We start from the raw sequence: 21,409 nt of genomic DNA, 5'->3' as shown, positions 1-21,409 counted from the left end.
CCCGCACCCCTAACAATTATACCCCTGTGTGTTTCATCATCAGTTTGGGGTAACAGGCCTATCTAATTAACCATAAAGTGTTGATAATTGAATTGAATTTTTTGTTTTGTTTATTGGTGTAGGGTTGGGGCACCCATGGAGAAATAGCAGCTGGTTACCTTCCAAGAACTCCCAGGCATCTAACCTGCTGTGATCTATCATATATATGTTTCAGAATGGGTTGCCTAGTGCCCACCAGTAAAATTTATTTTCAGAGTCCACTGTACAAGTACATGCAAAATACTCCTATATGCACTAATAGTTCTCAAAACTATTAATAGTAACTTAATGGCTTTAGTCCAGGTTCCTCACTAAACCAGCACTTGCATTATACTAGGGCCCTTTTCACGCTGAAATGGGGACCTACCATAAATACTCTAGTATAAGCCGAATTTTTCAGCCCAGTTTTTGTGCTGAAAAAGCCCGCCTCGGCTTATACTAGAGTCAGCAGAATTTTTTTTAATTTCTTTTTTTTTAAGAAAGGGGGGGGGGGTCTATGACCAGCCACAATATCAATGTATAGAATCTCCCATAAAATAGTGCAAAAAAAAAAAAAATAACGTTCTAAATCCCTTCTTTCCCTAGAATACATACAAAAGTAGAAAATGACTGTGAAACACAAACACATTAGTTATCCCTGTGTCCGAAAGTGCCTGGTCTACTGAATATAGGGTATGCAAAACACAAAGCAAGATAGGAACACAATATATGTATAACAATAAATTCATGAGTTCCATAGTGTATTCTACGCCCTATAGAAACATGTCCTTACCAACAAAACACGAACAACAACCACAAAGAAGGGTAAGTATGACATCAGATATGCAAAGTACTAATAAAAATCTCAAAAATCTTTATTATAATAATTTACCACATACAAGAAATAGGACAATGTAAAGGAAACAAATGTACACATACAAAAATGGGTGTAGTGGGATGCCACAGCCAATAGCAGTCCCTGTAGATACTGCTAATTTTCCTTACAAAACATCAAAAATACAAAATATACACTCATATCATGTATTGAAACTCACATAGGTGAGTGTTACTGCCCATCAAATACAACCATATAAGACCTAAATGTGAACCCTAATGTTTGTGTTCACCTAGTAAAAAGAGCAATAAGTATTGTAATGTCAAAATTTTGCAGGTCTTATTGAAATGTGTCTTACTTCCTATGTACAAAGAGTGACACAACCATTGCCCTCAGAGGTCCAGTAACCAACATATATTAGGAAGTGGACATATTGTAAGTACAGACCAAAATAATATGAGCACTCACCCATAAGGAAAGTTGTAGGCAGATCACCAGGGACGGGCACCCACCACCCAAACCCCGACTACTGCACCCAAAAACTCCGACCATTTTAATTTTTTAAAATTTTCCAGTAGCTGCTGCATTTCCCCCCCTCGGCTTATACTTGAGTCAATTAGTTTTCCCAGTTTTTTGTGGTAAAATTAGGGGCCTAGGCTTATATTCGGGTTGGCTTATACTCGAGTATATACAGTATATTAAGACAGCAACAAACCAAAATTTGTTATTGGTGTGAGACTTTGCAATGACATTAACCATTTCAGTTTATAAAATGTATCACGGCACTCCAGAAAAATGGAATATCAGGGACCCTGGGAGAGTTTACCCCATTCAAGTTGATAGTAAAGTATAATGCAGGCCGTCAGTACTCCGGTAATGGGGATTTGTCAGACCATCAGATTTCCTGAGAATTCTTCAGCGGTCCCTTCTGATAGTCTTATGAAGGTCTTATAAGGGCCCAAAACATTACATATAGATTTACTTGATGCATTGAGTACCACATCTAAATAAATCACGATTACCTAAAAACTGAGTGCCTGGAATACACCTCCAATAAACCAATGCAGTATTTGGCCATTTTCCCAGGTTCAGGACTTGACACATTTTTGGGTCTTTACGGTACATTTGGATTGGAGGACTATAAATAGTTTCAGCAGGAATAAGACGTTTAAGCACTTCCTTTATATTTCCTATTCCAGTTGAATCTATTTCTGGATTCCTATTTGCAGCTTTTTACATATACCAGTGTGTGTGAACCCTCCCAAAAAATAATTCTACATAATAATGGTCCAGTACGAAATGTTCTATGAAGACCGTGAACATCAGACAAATTGTACATGAAATATTTCCTGTTGTGTAAACCTAAATTATTGTAACTACTTTGAAAAAAATTAATAAATATAAAATTTGGCAAACAGACTTTTCTGGACATCTACAAGAGCAAGAGAAGCCAGAAGAGGCGGAGTTGCTGCAGAAGAAGGAGGCGGCACAGGAAAGAGCTCTGGGCAGTAATGGGGACGCGTTCATTGGTGTCTCATTGCTGCGGAGAGCTCAGTTGCATACCGGTTAAAACCGGTATTTCTATGGAACGGCACGGCAGAGACCACGTCTAAAGGTAGGAGACGAATAGCCTTTCTTAAGGCTATTCCAATGTGTTCATTAGAAAAAAAGGTAGTTTAGTGGTAGAATCCCTTTAATGAGATGATATAAGTCACAGTTTTGACCTACCCAGATACAATACAAAGACAAAACGGACCACGGGCATAATTTCCTTCATAATTTAGAAGGCAAAGTGAAGGTTGTTGTTAGCACAGAAACCCTCCTACCAAAAGAGAGCATAGGAAAGGAGTTCCAAAATAAGATAAAAAATATACACGTTACATTTTATAACGGTCAAAAATAGAAGTGGTCTATAACTTCACACATTGAACATGCAGCAAGATACATTTTCATCTGACCCGACATATTTCTGATCTAAAATGCCAAGTCATGAATAAACCATTTCTCAGAACCCAGTTTTAGCGAAATAATATTTTCTTTGACATTTCAAAAGAAGGTTCAGGTGTGAAACGTGAGGTCACTTCTCCCTTATGATCATTTTATCCGGGGCAAATGCTATGGAAAAACCCAAATCCCTCTGAGCCAGATGACTAAGATTGATGGTAGTCATTTTCTACATCACTAGTTAAAAGAATAGTGAAAAGATTAAACTTTATTCACTTCACAGGATTTCATACACTAGTTCTACGATGGAAGAAACGTTCAGTGTGTGATGCAAAGCTGTATAAAGGAAATTTTGAGAGTGGAGGTTCTTGGTCAGAATATGAATGGCTTTTGGGGGTTGGTCCAAGTATCCAACGTCAGCTAAGACAACACATGTACGTACGTACTCAAACCATTGACTATATATATATATATATATATATATATATATATATATATATATATATATATTTTAATATTGACTTTATATATTATATATATATTTTATTTCATTTTATACAGGCATGATCTCCATTTATACACAGCTTTATCTAGCATAGCCAGAAGTGGATAAAAAGACTAGCTCTATAAATGTGAACTATAGCACAGTTAGAAGTGTGGCTAGCTGAGATTATAGCCAGGGTGAAGGATGTTCGAAGATTGGCTTATCTGACGGCCTCCCTTTACCATACCATGGAAGCTTCCCAGGCTGTCTGGTCATCGTGGGACTCCTCCCCACTCCCCCCCCTCTTTTTTTTACTCTGTTGATATAGATTTGCATTTACCATTTTGTTTGTATATCACCTTTGAAAAATGTTTAATAAAAATTACAGTTAAAAAAAAACAAAAAAAAACAGAAGTGTGGCTAATACATGCAACATTGTATCTCTGGAGAAGTAATAGTTACAAACAGGAAACTGATCTTGTAGAAGTGTCTCCTCTCAAATCAGCTTTAAGAGGACGGTTTGTCAGACCCCACTGACATACAGGACAAACTAAAAAAAACGTATAGTTTAATATTTTATTTCCTTCCATGTTGATCCCTTTTTTTTAAAAAAATTTTTGAGCTTGAGTACTTCAATTTGAAATCCCTTCATAAACTAGAATAATGAGTTATATAAACACACTGCCCAAAACTGAACAGAACTACATAAAATAATTACATCTATCCATCTATCTATCTATCTATTCTATATAGTCAGGCATACTTACATTTATGCTTTTCCTTCGTCTTCTGCCTCCCCCTCCTCAGTATTCAGACAACTCCCAACTGGACACGATGTACCTTGGAGGGTTTTTCCATCTTTATGGACTAGTGGTTCGCTTCTCCATCTAATTAGTACCAAGCTAAGCACTGGAAATGTATAATTGCTACATTGATTTCTTTGCAGGACAATTGCTTTCTGACTGAGCTCACTTCATAAGTACTAATTAACCCAATACCAGATTCATTCTCGGGTAAAGATTGCATTATCGGGAAAATATTGTATGACTACAACTGGGACATTTGCTGGATTTGGTTTTATATTGTACAATGTATTAAAAAGAAAAATCTTAATATCAGATTTGATATTGAGCACACAAGGTCAAGGCTATAACCTTATCATAATGCTTTACAATACATTGCGTGTGGAATATTCTAAAATATTAAATCAAGTACCAACATTGTAAGGAGGAATTAATAGATCAGTGGATTTTCCCCAGTTAGTACATGGGGGATAGTTAAAGGGGTTTTTGATAGAGATGAGCGAACACTGTTCGATCGAATACATATTCGATCGAATATCAGGCCATTCGAGGAATTCGATTCCAATCGAATACCATGAGGCAACGCACTAAAAATTCATATCCCCTCCCACCTTCCCTGGCGCTTTTTTTGCACCAATAACTGCGCAGGGGAGGTGGGATAGGAACTACGACAATGGAGGCATCAAAAAAAAAAAAAAAAAAAAAAATCGGAAAAAGTAATTGGCGGGCTAAATCAGATGACCTCCAATTTATACGAATGGTGGATTTAACATTCGGTTAATTTGAGACTGTGAACTATGTGACTGAGACAAGGATATATCTACAGACAGGGTTAGCTAGGGATTACCTTTATTTAGGTGGGAATGTTACTCACCCAGCTCTTTGGGGCTCTATCTGGTCGGGATCCCTGTCATCTTGCAATATGCGCGAGCTTACTTTTTCCCATAGGAATGCATTGACCAGTGTTGATTGGCCAAATGCCATACAGAGTACAGCATTCGGCCAATCAATGCTGGTTCTGCCAGAGGCTCGTCTGTGAGGAGGCGGAGTCTAAGATCGGACCAGAATGGAGACTGCTGTGGACCGATCCTAGACTCCGCCTCCTCCGGCAGAACCAGCGTTGACTGGCCAAATGCAGTACTCTGTATGGCATTTGGCCAATCAATGCTAGTCAATGCATTCCTATAGGAAAAAGTGAGCTCCCGCATATCATAAGCTGACAGGGATCCCGACGCAATACAGTGACTTGGGCATGTTAGATGCCCCCAGGCATGCTTCCCCTGCTGTCCCAGTTGCATTCCAAGGTGTTGGCATCATTTCCTCGGGTGTCATAGTGGACTTGGTGACTCTCCTGAGTCGAAGGGCGAGATCCCCTGAAATGAGTAATTTTTCCCTATAGACTATAATGGGGTTCGATATTCATTCGAATAGTCGAATATTGAGGGGCTATTCGAAACGAATAGCGAATATTTCACTGTTCGCTCATCTCTAGTTTTTTATACTATAGTATAGATCCTCAATATCAGTTTGGTGGATGTTCAACATCCAAAACCTCCCCTGAACAATTGACTGAAGGGGTCATGGTGCTCTGGAACAAGCACATTTTTATACTGTTTAGTGGCCGTGGTATTACAATGCTCTCAATAATAGGAGAGAGGTCAAGTAGCTCTGACTGCCACTGAACTATGTCTATTTCAGTGCATCATGGATCCTATAGTCCGTTGATCTGTGGGGATGTTTTTAACGTCTGTTTTACATGTGCTGAGTGGCCATTTTTGATAGTCTTTTTTATAGCATGTGGTTTCAAAGCACAGGTTAAAAAAAAACAAAAAAAAAACCAACAACTCAATATCATTGCTATTTTTTGACAAAGAATGTCCATTTTTACACAAACAAACAAAAAAAACAGACATATGAATATACTCATATACTCTCCTTGTTCTTAAAATGGCTGAGTGACTAACGCCATAGGAATCTTGTCAGAAATCCTGCTCCAAATCATATAAACCTATTCTTCATCCCATGGTTCATCTTTTCTCCCTCTATCATTGGATAGTCTCAGATAGGGCACCAAAAATCACCCAACAGGTTCGCTATAGGAAACGCTTTGGGATGAGATCAGTAAAATGAGTCCCCCCCCTTCCCCCTGCTGGTTATGATGCAGGCTCCAATCCAAGGCTGTCTATTGGCAGCAGTTGAATGATATGCTCCCAAGACCCGGCTGCAGCTTTGTGCTCCGCTGTATAGGTGACCTTCCTAATGTAATATTCTTACTCTCCTGTATGTATGAGTGATATCCATGCTTGACCACAGGAATGGTCATTAACCTAAAAGAACCTTGCAATAAGCCTTCCCTAATATTGTAGCTGGCTTAAATAACTTTTCCATTTTCAGCTCTGACATCTAAATGACTTCACACGCTATTTTTACTTTAGCTCTGTGATTTTGTTGCTGCCAAAAACCGGTCCCGCATAATGCCTGCCATGGGGAGAAGAGAACGATTTACATATTGGCTAGCATACAGGGTGTCACAGCAGCAGAGATTAGAGAACTGGCCTTGTCAGGGTCTTGTCACTATCCTGCTGTCACCCAGAGGCCTTGGCAGTAGGTGGAATGACGGCCATGCAATAATGAGGAGAGAATAATAGCATTGCATTAGTGTGGGGAAGAATGTCAGTGGAAAGAATGCTTTAGTTTAATCCGTCACCAAGATGACAGGGCTACACTGCACATTTCAGGGCTTCTTTTGTAATTGAGACATAATTTAGCTTAAGATTTTGACCATGTCGACTCTAAAGAGAATATTACCAAACTGGGATATCAGGAAAAATTTTCTTCTGCAAAAAATGGTCTTTGTAACACTTAAATATACCATGGAGGCTCAAAAAACAACGTATTGGCTTTAATCCTTCGTAATATATAAGTATAGGGGTATTTAAAAAAAAAAAAATGGTGCACAACTATAGCCTCGGTATTCAGAACCAAGAGACTAACACATTTATGAAGTTTATGAATAGACACTATAAAAGTTCAATGTTATTTCATTAGAAAAGCAGCAGATATACATTTTTGTCCAAACTCGCGCCAACACTGTTTCAGTGATGTGATGTCTCTGGTTGTTCAGATCCTGTGGTTGGAGGGGAAATACACGGAGTCCTTGACGTAGCTCCACAGATGGAAGTTACATGGTGTTAAGTCTGGTGATCATGGAGGACAACACACTACTGGTGAACTACTGTTTCTGGACCTGTCATTGAACGTTCTGGTGCAGTTTAATTTAAGTATTGCCAGACATCTATATGAATAGGAGGAGGTGTGCCAACATGCTGGTAGAGGATCGGTGGCATAAGCCAATCCTATAGGAGTCTGTCTACATAAAGTATGAAAATGCAATCCCAGTACCTTGTAGGCCTTCTGACAGTTTGAAAATATGCCTTTATTTCTGAAGACTGCTCAGTTGCTGAGAAAAACCCTTCTTCAAAGGTCAGTGCGCACAGTTTTTTGGCACTGATTTTGACGCTGAATCCTCCTCAAAATCAGCCTCCAAAAAAAAGGCTCCCAATAGAGTTGGGAGGGAAAGATCGCAGTGTTTTACAGTACTTGCAAAGTGGATGGGATTCATGCGAATCCCATGCCCAGTTTATGGTAAAAACTGCAGTGCGGACATGATGTGATTTCCAAAACTGGAGCAGTTTTGGAAATCACAGCATGTCAGTTATAGCTACGGAAACGCTGGTGGCTTTCCTGTAGATATAATGGTAACAAAAAGTCAGTGGAGGAAATCTTTGAACTTTCTGTTCAAAGCGCCGCGGTTGTTCCCACAGCGCTTTAGCATGGCGTTTCCAGCCCATGGGGCCTTAGCCTTAGGGGAGTATATTCTGAAACTTGGGCTTCTGCAGATTACCATCGACTGCCACTGAGGGCCATCCAACATAGGATGAATGACTGCCTTTCCACCGCATTTAGGCCTCTCTCTGGGATCCGCAGACACATACTAAGAGTACCACGCATGTTCACCTATTTCAGAGTCCACCTGGAAGCGCCAAACTATGGCATCATACTTTATATAACTATGAAATTGTTCAACACTGAAGGTGAAATTCTTGACTACAGAAAAAGTTACTAGAATTAAGCCTTGACTAATAAGCAGCACTTATTGGCATCCTAGACTACAATGGCAAAATTCTTTCACAAAAATATTGATTATGCTGGAGCTTAAATTGTTTGCATACGAGTAGGGTAACCGGTCTGGATGTCGTCATAAATAGCACTACCTGTCTGCATATACTGCATTTGGTATTACATTTCAGCTACTTTAATATAAGTGATCAGTAATATCACACAGTCTATACAGGAAACACACAACATGAAGGTTATTGAAAATTTACTAGGATGTCTTTCAACACAGAGGGGCTTTTTGGTTGTGATCTCTAACACAATACTTAAGTGATCCCACCATAGAGGGATTTCAGCCTCAGATGTAATCTATAAATTATCCACTCATTTTGACGCTAGGGGATGTCACCTTGACCATAGTGACGGTAGATTGCTTTATCTCACTGCACTTTGGTCCATGTCATCTGACAGCTGTGACAATGGCAAATGTAGTTTCTTACATTTTTCAGAAATGAAAATGTAAATATTGAGCCTGTGTAGTGATATATATTTATATTACACACACACACACACACACACACACACACATATTCTATGAATCTGTAGAGCATGAGAAGTAGACTGCCTAGATACAGATTTAGAATAGCTATATAGAAGAGGTCAATTGATGTCTAGTTAGGCATAGAGGAAGCAAAACACTGTACCCTGTACCTAATAGATCCCTTTTCTACACAAACAATCTTGACACTTTCATCTATTAAAGATATGGCTCCATTGCAATTATATTTCGATGTGATGGTAAATGTGTTGCATATTGATTTTGCTATAGATATTGCCCCCTGCAACGGCTGAAATGTATTATATAACACACCATGTGTTATGTGACACCAAACTCTCAAATGCAAACCTGCCACATCTAAAAAAAAAAAATGGTCTTATCCTAATATTGACTACTATTAAGTTTTAATAAGGCCAAGACCTCCTTGGGACAAACATTTACAGTTGACTTCAGCTGCGGTGCCACATGCCGTGGGCCCAAGAACCACATTTGGTTCCCAAGCCACCAGGTGGCAAATACTTTCTACTGGAAAACAGGCTAAAGCTCTAGGATTTGTGAAAAAAGGATTGAAAAGGACAAATTCCCAAAGTTGGGCTGTTTTTTAGTGTACAAAACTTAAAAACATGTAAGCTATACAGTGTGAATAAGACACATGGCAATATTTTAGCATGTGACAATTATATAATAAATGCAGAGTTTGATCAGAATCTATCTATCTATCCATCTATCTAGAGATATCCATCTCTCTATCTAGCTATATATGTATATATTTGTAAAATATTTGTAAAGTGAATTTCTAAGATGATATATTTCAAATAGGAAATACAATGGCTCAGTCCCGATTCCCTCTGACCTCAGCAGGCTCCTATAGCAGAACATCACTTTCAATGACTGCATTCAAGGAATTATGCTGAAGATGTAATAATGTAATGTTTTTGGCCGTCACCGTTCCATGTGATGTTAAACTGCGCTACACAAAAGACATTAAAAGGTCAGGCTTCCAATAATAATCCCCGTCATGAGATAACATCATGTCTTTCACACACAAAGACAGGAACCACCTGCCAAGCTCTTCTGTGAGGACATACAACACTCCTGAGGTCACAGGGAACAGCAGGCATTTCTCAGAGACTCCTCACTCTCAAAAGGCCAGGTGTCTGTTGTCTAAGAACCTCTCCTCTGCAATTACATCTTTCCACAAGGGCATTGCTGGAGCCTAGAGCTGAAGCCTATGCACAAGCATGAATGGTCAGAGAAAGATCTACCTAAGATGATTTCTCTGTAAGCATTTATTGTATAGAGCGATAATATATTTGTCATTCTCCCTAAAATGTACTGTTGCTATGAGTGAATGGACTGAAAATGAACAAATAAACGTGCCTCTATATACACAAGGTAGGAGTTTTACTCTAGATACCTTTAAAATGCTCACGTGTATTACTATGCCTTGCAATTGTATAAAAGCAATAATATGGAACACAGACATGGATATAAAAGCTACTATAATACAGAGATTACAAAAGAAGGTCACTTAGAAGACCCTCTCTAACTACAAAGAAGTGATAAGATTTTCAAGAGGTTCAACAAGAGATGAAGGACTGACATGAAAAAAGTCTGTCACTTCAAAATAGTGACATGTGGCGCTCAAAGACATCCGTGTTTTTCATCAGCTTCACCTTGGGGTTTCTCTCTCTGCTTGTTAATGGTACAGAAGATGCTTCCTAAACAGAAAATATTCTAATGACATCCTGGAAAGCTACACACATTGCTTTATACGGTGTAGATTCACTGTAAAAAAATGTAAACTGCGTGTGCGCTGTAAAGGCTGCGAGTCCTATAAGTACTGCTACAGTAAGGTTTCTACATTAGAACAACTTGTGGCTTCTGCCAGTAAAACATTACCATCGCATGTAATAATTCCAAACAATAAAAGGGCTTATGATATTCATGATCTATCCTAAGGATATCAGTCATCAGATCAGTGTGTTTGGGGTCAGGGGTGGAGGGTCAGAGAGCTGCCTCCACAACAAATAAGCTGCTGTTAGTAGCAATTGAAGCTCAAACTATACAGCGGACAAAACCAGAAGCAGATGGGTTTGTTCTCCTTTTGGCACCCACACTAGTTTTTTTGCAGCTCTTTCACTTGAATGGGAGCTGAGCCGCAGTCATCTGGAACAGTCACTACATAGTGTACAGAGCTGTCTGCTTCCAGCTCACTGTATAGTTAGAATGCTGGTGGCTCCCCATATCAGGTTATCAGTGGGAGTGCTAGGTGACAGCCCCCACCAATCTGATATGGACAACGTTTTCCATACTGATAACATAGCCAGGGGAATTTCACATATCTATGCTCTCCACTGTGATGTGCATCTCTTTGTATTTAACCTGTGACGTTACTGGAATTTATTGTACAGCAGTATATTAGTCTGATCTTACATATACGTATATGTATACACACATGCACACATTTGTAGTACTAGCAATTGTAAAAGTGTATATTATATGCATTAATAGTTGGAGTGCAGAAGGCCTAGCCCGAAAATCTAATGTTTTTATTGTTTTCACATGTGTCAATTTTTGTCTACAGATCTATAATATAGGGTATTTAATAATGGGGACACATTTGTAGGCCAACCCAAAGGAAAGGCCAGAAGACCAATCAGTTGTCCCGGTTGCCATAAGCAACTGCTGAGGCCAGAGCAAAAAGCAACTCTGTTTCTATTTAAAGGGGTTGTCCCATCACAAGGATCCTATCTATACTGCTTGTTAATGTGAATGTAAGACTTTTCCTAAATACACTGCTCCAGCAAAACTGCTTTGTTTGTCCACTATCTTATTTTATTCAATTCATTGTTGAAACAGCCCTTGACTTATCTGCTCAAAAGTCAAGTGATGTAGCTGCCTGCTCTCAGGGGGGAGGGAGGGGGGGGCTAAGTGCAGGGAGCGAGCCTGTGTATCTAGCTATTTCTGTGTCTACACCACGTGACCTAGCTCCCTGCACTCAGATAGAGGAGAGGAGCTGCTTTCACTTCTGAACTCGTCTTCTGTTCTCCCATTTATCAGGCTAGCTAATTCAGTTGTGTTCATTATGGCAGAGACAGGCAGTCTCTGTACATAACACAGAATGGAGTTGCTCCTGCCTGTACTTCATAGTCCAATATTGTGCATATAGTGTTGTTTGTGGACCTTTGATGACATCACAGGCCCTTCAGCCACCCCATAGGATCACACTATATGGTGGGTGAAGCTACACACTAATTTGGGCGGAGCTAAACGGCAAGTTGAATGTGAAACCCCACCCACCAAATGAAGCAAGAAACCAGGAAGAAAGAAGATTTTACAGCAGTGAAGACTGGTGAGTATGCGATGTGGGAATAACCCTTTAAGTAATATATAGACTATAGGGTGGATAGGTCATCTCATCAATATCAAAACACTAGAGAGGGCTGGAAAACCCACCTTTAAATATTGTGGGAAATGTTGAACATCTTTCATACACACATCTGAATATTATTTGAAAGCATGGTGACTAAACTGATTATATAAGTACACTTAACATCGAAGTATACATTTATTAGAGCTGGGCAGCTATATCAAACCAAATAAACGTTTTAAACATCAGAAATTTCTACAAATCGGCCACATATAGGCCTACCCTTAAATCCAAATACATCGATGATAGATATGTGATGTCTAGACTTTAACGGATAGAATAAAAATGACCATCAGACATTTACCCATCATTCCCAGTCATACTATAGCCAGGATTTCCTTGAGCAGGGGCCAAGATTCAACTCACTGCCCTAGCCTTCATCTAAATTTCCTGGACAAATACGCACTCTCTGGAGCTAAGTGCCAGGGGAGTTGCCAACAGGCCACTGTCCTGAAATACCCCCACCGCAATATAATCTATAGAAACAATATTTTTCTCCATTAGTAAGAGTTTTCTTCCATTTGTCAGCAATTTACCAGGATTCCTAATTAAAAGACGTTGATCTGAATTAGGATTTTATATAATTACTAGACGTCTGGAGTCTCATTTGAGAACACAGTGTGTTCCTGTGCCGTGCCTGTCTTAGCAGAGTTGTGTGTGTATATGTGAGTCTTCGCAGGATCTCTCAGCAAGCTGTCACCCTGGGGAATACAGGCAGGACAGGCAAGATGAGCTTCATCACACTTGGCTCATTCCAGCAGCTCAGGCTCAGTAGTCACATCTGTTATGTGGAACGCTTCCAAGATGATATCCATCCCTTCGGTGAATTTGAATGCTGGCAAAACAGCTCGCTGCCTTTCCTCCATGACCTCCTTTTGGCCTTTCATGTTATTTTTCTGGAGGTATATATAGTATTCAAGAGCAAGGCTGGTCGTCTACGCTTAGAATAGTGGAGTTCTGACAGGGAAAGGCAACACGGCCACTTAGCTGTCAAGAGGTTGCTGTTACTTCAGACCTATTTGCCTTTGGCTGAGCTATCTATAGACGGTCGGAAAAGGAATGGGAATTTTACCCAGAGATAAAAAAAATCCTGACAAGAGCGACATCAATGCAATCTACAGAAAACTACTATAATCCAGTGATAGATATGCCATAGTGGTATCACATACAGTATTCATTTATCTTGGTCTTTCAAGGGGTTGTCCCATTAAGGACACATCCATCATTCACAGAAGTCCGTGACTACTGGTTTCAGAGGACTACTGCATTACTGTGCCATATAGTCCCCAGTCCTCCGTGTTCTGCAAGTATTGGCTGAAATCATTGGTCTCTGCAAATGTGCTATAAATTGCATAGTATATGTTATTCGTTCATGTCCCCTTTTCTGGAGGCTCTATAGAGTTATGTCCCATGTTGGAAGCAGGTTTCTCATTCAGTAGGAAGAGCAGTTTGCGTGAAGGCCTGTTTCTAACCCTAGTGCTCTACAGAGAAAACTGTAAAAGCTGTCATGAACGCTACTCTCAATTGCCCAACTCACAGACTATGCCTTCCTGGAGTTTTTGCAAAGAAAAAGATTTATTCTCTCGCTAATGGATGTATGAAGTGCTAACTAGACAGAAAACAGGACCTGCGGGTCCAGACCCCGGAATACAATGATCATTGGGCTAGGGGAGGTGAAGGAATTAAGGGACGCTCCGGAAAGCTTTGAAACTGTTTGGAGACATCACAGACGTCATGTGACCCAGGCCAGCGTCGCTATGCATTGGGACGCCAGCATAGGTCAGGTGACTTCTGGTCCAACATTGAAGAGATCTGCAGGGAGTGCAGCGGAGTCAGGGAGAGGTAAGTAACATTTTTTTTTATGTTTATATACTACCCTGGATCTCAGATCATTATACTCTGGAGTCTGAAAAGACCCCCCCCACACACACACACACCCCGAGTATAATTGTTTACAGGTGGCCCACAATGTGGCATAATACTGTGTGCAGGGGCCACTATGGGGCATAATACTGTGTGCAGGGGCCACTATGGGGCATAATACTGTGTGTGTGTAGGGGCCACTATGGGGCATAATACTGTGTGTGTAGGGGCCACTATGGGGCATAATACTGTGTGTGTAGGGGCCACTATGGGGCATAATACTGTGTACTGGTGCCACTATGGGGCATAATACTGTGTGTGTAGGGGCCACTATGGGGCATAATACTGTGTGTGTAGGGGCCACTATGGGGCATAATACTGTGTGCAGGGGCCACTATGGGGCATAATACTGTGTGTGTAGGGGACACTATAGGGCATAATACTGTGTACTGGTGCCACTATGGGGCATAATACTGTGTGCAGGGGCCACTATGGGGCATAATCGTGTGCACAGGAATGCGGTCTGTGCAAGGGGGGGGGGGAGGGGGCAACATGTCAAATGTTCACCTTGGGGCCCCACCATTCTTAGTTACACCGCTGAGAAGGGACATTATATTGCGAGACTATTTTAGTCATCAACATCTCATGTAGAACATTGTAGTTGACCATCACAAGCATGGCCTACCAAGGGAAAAATGGATGAAAAGAAACTTCCAAAGATTGACAAGGAAGAGGTCAGAGAGGTGGTTATGCCTGGAAATTTATCTGCAAAAACACATGCACACACAGCAGTAAGCCCGGTAGCCATAAAATGCCTTGTATTACATAGTTGCAGTACGGATTAGGATTGAAGTAATTGGAAAATATATCAAAGATGTGAGGAAAGATATCAACCAAGTGGGATCAAACTGCTCATGTAAAAGAATTCCTTTTGATTTCTGCACAAAAGCCTGCAGCTGTTACCATCCAATTTGCACCAGAGAAAATTACCATCAAAACTACATTTTGTAACCTCAAGGGTTAAATTAACGGTAATGATCTTACTCGTAATGAAGTTATTGTGCATGGGTCACGTAGCCTTCCTTCTTCATCCTTCAGGTTGTAACCCTCCGGTCTCTTGTCTCGTTCACTGACTTTCCATAACTTTACCGTTTTATCTGCATAGAAGAAACAAGACAAGAAAAAATATTAAGCAGCTGCTTCTTGTGGGACTCCTGGGAGGGTAAGTCACTTGGATGGAGGAACCTGTCTGAGAACTGGAAACTAAGTTTTGTTTTTTTTTTTAACACTTTCATGTTATGGTCGGTCTATGTTCTCACTGTATAAACCCAAGATTTACCTTATAGGTGGCAGAATGGAAATAAGGTATATATTACAGTTATTTCTCATAGCATTACATAAGTAAATAGAGTTTATGAACCTTAAAAGATACCCATATATTTTAGATTTGTCAAATCTACTACCATCTAATGTGTATGGGAATCCAACTTTTGCCCAATAGAAGATATGGAGGTAAAGAAGGATCGGGCATGTTCGATTTCGACATGTCTGATTCTTTGTTCTATCGGCAGCTTATTGGATGAGAAGTATCTTGCAGTGCATCTTACCACCATCCACAAACTGAGAACACATGCATGCTCGACCAAGCCCAGGGTGCATGTGCATGGGAAGATAGGTCAGAAGTTACAGTGGTCAGCCAAACAAGTATACTGTTAGCAGCTACATAAAGTGTATGTTCACTTAAAGTGATAACATGCAGAGTGGTGGGGGGGTCCAACCACACAGACAAGCACCAAGCTCCATTTATTTCAACAGGAGTGTCAGATATAGCCAAAGTACAGGTACAAGTACTCTATCTCCCTTGTCGCTATTTAAATTTATGGAGCGGTACATGTACTAGCCAGACTAGACTCCTCTGTTCTCCTGCTTGGTGGAGGTATGTAGTAAGCCCTCCACTACTCTACAAGTTATCCCTCATCCTATGGATCAAGGATAATTTGTTAATGTGGGACACCCCTTTAAAAATACATTCACTGGTGGTTATGTATTTTTGAAATCCCCAGTCACAATGTTGATTTCTGACATCACCGAGTCATTTTCTTCTTATACTAGAGTGAATTTTTTTTATTTATATATTTAATTTTTTTAACCTTAAGGGTTCCTTTACACAAACACGTTTCATTCACTTGGGAGAAAAAGAAACCAAAAAACCCACAAAATTGAACATTTTTATCCTGCAACATCAAAATAAAAGAACATTGATCCCCAAACCACCACAACTGTTTTATTATGCAGTAAAATTGGTCTAAAGGTAAAAATATGCCAACATAAACACCTCATAGAATTAGTTTTGTTTTTGGTTCGGGTGGCATGGGTCCAATATTTGTGGTATGAGCCACACTTTAAATTCAGACCACAGAGTATAATAGTGAAGTCCTAGGGGAAGTGTAAAAACATAACTTTTATACTAATCTTTTACATCTTTTGGGCCTCCTTGTGGTGTTCTCCCTCCTTGGCGAAGTCATGCACCTGAGATCACTGTTAAGGCCTGTGATTGAACCTCAGCGGTGACTTGTGCACTCCGAGTGCCATGATACTCTGTGTGCCCACGTTGCTTAATCACAGGCCTTAACAATGACCCTAGGTGTATTATGTCAAAAAAAGAAAAAAAAAAAAAAGAGGATCGGATGCCATGAGGAGGCCCAAAAGAGGTAATGGAAGTGGAGTATGATTTTTTTTTTTTTCTACCTCCCCTAGGCCATTTATTATACTCTGGGGTCTAGAGTATATTGCAGCAGCCAGATTAGCTCACTCGAGATGAATCTTGGTCCCGGCTCGGTACAAATGGTTTTGCCCATCTATAGCACTGATGTTATTAAGTCTTCTGAAGAATTGTATTTCTGCCTATACAAGAGATATCATGCATGTTTAAGGGACTTTTTATAGGGAACCCGTCACCTTGAAAATATAGTCCAATCAGCAGACATCATGGCACAGGGCATACATTATCTAGTTATTATAGGCAGCAGTTCAACCTGTGACTGACACCTTTAGTTATATGTCAATCACTGATCGGACCGCCCTTATGACTACAGGACTATTTCTAAGCAAGGAGCCAAGATATAAATGGATCAACAAAGTATACTGAACCTTTCCCACAAACCTATGTACCAATCTCAGCTCCCCCTGCTCTATAATGTGCTTTGTTCAGTGTTGATAATGAAATATCTTCCTTCATATCATATTTCTAAATAAAGTCCATAAAATACACAATGGCTTCATTCTACATGGAAGATCATTTCCATCTTCCATTCATTTGTCTCCTGGCCCACTTGGCTGAACAAGTCCCATTTAGAGAGCTGGCACAAAAGCAATCACATGGTATAATGTTAATTTCCTGCTGGCACGGAGAATGTGGTTGTGATTGTGGAGATAATATCCTTGTTAATCAAAAACTATTTTAAAACTCAATTAACAAAACATTACACCATGTAATTAATCTTTATTCTTTTACAATGTGTTTTTCCCCTCTGAACATATTTAAGAAGCCTGTGAATTGTATTAAAATGATCAATTGGCTACTTGCTAACGTACGACTGAGAAATTCCAACCTTGCAGTGCATAACAATTCCACAGAAGCATATGTTTCCAAAAGGTTTAATCCCTTCAGTGTCGTGGAAATTTGGGCACAGAACAAAGAACAAAACATATTCTTATTAAATACGGTAATAAAATGTACTAAATGACTAAAGGCTGATAGGCCTCAAAGTATTCAGTCACAACTAGAGAATATAAAGGCTGTGGACATCTTCAAGGCAATTTGATTTTAATATTTTGCATTTCAGAAATTTTGATTAAAAAAATAAATGATATAAATTCTCAACTGTGTGTTGGAATACATGCGGACTACAAAATGAACAGATTGAAGAACGTCATTTACAGTCTGGTTGACGGCTTGTCGTACCGCAGGTTCAGCCTCCTCCTTAATACCTCCTTCAAGTGGTCGTATTTTATGGTCCCCATTCTGATGATGTGACAAATGACTCAACCAAGCAGCATCACATGTATTTACGCTGCTCTAATTTTGGGTCACTGGACCAGTGGTCATATAGACCATAATATACAGCTGTACAATCACCTATTGAGAAGATCACAGAAGGTGTTGGAGATCAGCCAGCCTGACCGCTTTCAGAATAAGAAGTATTCTGCAGCCTGCTATGTATTGTACACATATAGACTGCAGAAAAAAAACAATTCAGAACTGGGAGGAGAAAAAAAAAAAAGAAGAGTCTATAGCCTAGAAAGGGGTTGTTGAAGTGTAATAAAACATAGATGGCTTAAAGTAGGGACATATGGGTTGTATGTACCACATTGCAGCTTTGCCCAATTTTAAGTAAAATGGGTTGTGGACTATGTGGTAGAAAGCAGCCATGTGTTCCCATAACCCATATTACCATTTTAGACTGAAAGTATAATGGAAAGATTTGCACCTGTTCTGTGTTTGACTCTTAGGTTTTAGCTCACAACTATTAATGCAAATTATTGACCATGTGAAAGCACCCTAAGGCCAGGGCCCCACGGGACGTAAACGCCGCGATTTGCCCGCAGCGGAGACGCTGCTGGAAAAATAGCGGTGTTTTACAGTGCAAGCAAAGGGGATGGGATTCATGCAAATCCCATACCCACTTTGCGGAAAAAAACTCAGTGCAGACATGCTGCGATTTGCCAAAGCTGTTTCGGCTTTGCAAATCGCAGCATGTCAGTTATATCTACGGAAACACTGGCGGCTTTCCTGTGGATATAATGGGAAGAGAAAGTCTGCAGAGGAAAACTCTGTGAACTTTCTCTTCATAGCGCTGTGGAAAGAACTGCAATATGATCACGCAGCTTTTCTTTCCGCAACGCTTTAGCGCTGCGATTAGGGCCCGTGGGGCCTTAGCCTTAAAGTGAAAATCTGATAGTAAGCTAGCGATTAGTAATACCGGTATATATCTATGTACAGTAGGGTGCAGGCAAGCATAAAATTCCCTGTTGCTTCCGTGTAGGCAGAACCAGCTGCACCAAATCATTCAGCTCCCTAATGTTAAGACTCCATGCTGGAATATAGACTTGCTGCATTTTAGTAGATCTGGACAGAATTCATTTAAACCAGGAGACTGAAGAGGCCTAAAATGGATAAAGCATATGGTAACCCAATTTAGATGTGTATACATGGGATGGCATTAGGATTCCCCGACTGAGGCTGTAATGTATTGGTTGCTACATATAGCCCTTCGTCATATGAATCTACTAGTGACAAAACTTGTGGAAAATGTTTGGAAAAAAAAGTTTATTTTTGATAACTCAATAGTATTTTTGTTTTTAAATACTATAAAACTATACATAATTGGAAATATAAAGGTTATAAAATGTAATGAAAAATGTTGCTCAACTAAAAGAATTTGATGTAAATAATAGAATTCTGCAAATAAAGCCATATGTCAAACCCATGTTAACTGAATGATAGGACATCCGGGGTGGAGAGACCAGATTCTCCATATTCAACAGTGACGGCATAAAGTACACAAGTTAGTGGTAAGATCTGGGGATACAGGACAGCAAAAGGTGTGGGTAGAAAGCCAAAAAAAAAAAAATACATAAATGAATTACTTAAACCCAAACTGAAGTCTTATGCAAGTGATCAAGCCTTTATGTTTCAACAGGATTTAGCTCCAGGTCATGTAACTGCTACGTGCAAAAAGTGGTTTCAGGATAATCACAGAATGGCCTGGAAATGGCCCCGACCTTAACCTTATTGTGGAAGAAAACATAATAGAAGCAATAATACAATCCTGGTTTCGTATTGCAACCAAAGAGCTACAATACTTGAGTTTGCACCATGAGAAGGCTCATTCACACGACAGGATTCAGCGGCCGTTTTATTAACGGCAAGAACACGGCCCCATAGATTTTATAGGATCAATTCACATGACCGTTGTTTTAATGGTCCATGTGACTGATCTGCAAAAAAAAAAATATATATAACATTCTAAGGCTTATTTCACAGATCCTTTAATAGGCTGAAGCCTATTAGGGATTCATGAAAATGGGGTAACCCTTGGCCATGAAAAAAGGCATGGCACGCTTGTCTGCATATGCACCAAGGCCATAAGTCAGGTTAAAGTCAGGGCTGTTCTTCACAGAGGCAAAGCCTCAATGCACTACCTAAATACATAAGGGCTAATTCACACATAAAAACCACCTGGCTTATTTTGGTCCCGAAAAAAAAACGCTTCCTAATTAGGAAGCGGTTTTTTGACCTTGAGGCATTTTTTTGGAGCGTTTTGTGGAGCAGTTTTCCCCTCCCCTAAAGTGAATGGACTGTAAAAAAACAAAAAACAAAAAAAAGGCGTTTTCAGTCACATTTTTTTTGCACTAGACATTTTTTGCCTCCCATTCACTTATATTGCTTTCTTCAGGCGGAATCCGTCTGAAGAAACGTCATGTTGCTTCTTTTTTCTGCTAGCAGCAAAAAACTGCTAGCAGGAAAAAAAAAAAAAAGCTAGCTGTCTCCATAGAATACCATTGTATGAAGGCAGATTTTGAGGCAAAATCTGCTGTCAAAATCTGCCTGATTGGCCCCCCGTGTGAACTAGCCCTAAGTTGGCGTAACCAACCCACGTTCCGGCATATGCCTTGGTCGCCTCCCCTACAACCCTGCTAAATGTTTCCCAATTAAGAACGGAGTTGTTCAGAAGTTTCTTTCATGTCTATAACTGTTATTATTCTATGAATTACTTTATAAAATTAATTGCACTACATTGTTTGTTTAATACGCTTTGCAATGATCTATAATTTTATGGTATTATTACAAACAAAAATGGTGTTAAAAGTCACTAAACATCCAAACTGCCCTTTTATCAAAAAGTTTCCACAATGTTAGCCACTTGTGTATAGGGTCAACAAGCAGCCTTGGCAGATGATACTGTAAACGGATATACCTACCATTTGTGGATAGCAGAAAATATGCAGCATTTTGCTGAGGCAGCCATCTTATCTTGTTTATTTTTTCTTCTATTTCTAAACTTTTCAAGTAATCGAATTCTGGCTCGTGGCTCTGGAAAGTGCTGTAAACATTATACTCTCCTCTTCTGTGAGGCTGGTTCTTGCTCTGTCATGGAAAAACAAAAAGATATTTAAAAAAAAAAAAAAAAAGTTACATTCAGACAAGAAGGAATAATAAAAGAATAGTAACAGCATAGAACCAAAAACATCTGAATGGTTACCTACTGTCGAGCCAATGATCCCTGCTACATCTTGGCAATGGCTATCAAATGAACAATAGATTCCTACTTGCACACCTAGTGGTTATGCC

At 39.8% G+C, this 21,409-nt stretch overlaps 1 protein-coding gene across 2 annotated transcripts in view; it reads right to left on the bottom strand.

Moving 5' to 3' along the window:
* Positions 1-21,409, bottom strand: part of PPP2R2B (protein phosphatase 2 regulatory subunit Bbeta) — a 270,379-nt gene that overhangs the window by 36,143 nt on the left and 212,827 nt on the right. For both annotated transcript variants that reach the window (XM_075274753.1, XM_075274754.1), the window contains exons 3-4: positions 21,040-21,205; positions 15,100-15,212 (exon numbers count right to left, since the gene is read on the bottom strand). In XM_075274753.1, coding sequence (XP_075130854.1) covers positions 15,100-15,212; positions 21,040-21,205 — 279 coding nt within the window. The remainder of the gene's footprint in view (positions 1-15,099; positions 15,213-21,039; positions 21,206-21,409) is intronic.

The sequence above is a fragment of the Leptodactylus fuscus genome, chromosome 5, assembly GCF_031893055.1.
Source record: "Leptodactylus fuscus isolate aLepFus1 chromosome 5, aLepFus1.hap2, whole genome shotgun sequence".
Classification (NCBI taxonomy): domain Eukaryota; kingdom Metazoa; phylum Chordata; class Amphibia; order Anura; family Leptodactylidae; genus Leptodactylus; species Leptodactylus fuscus.
This window is presented reverse-complemented; position numbering and strand designations above follow the sequence as displayed.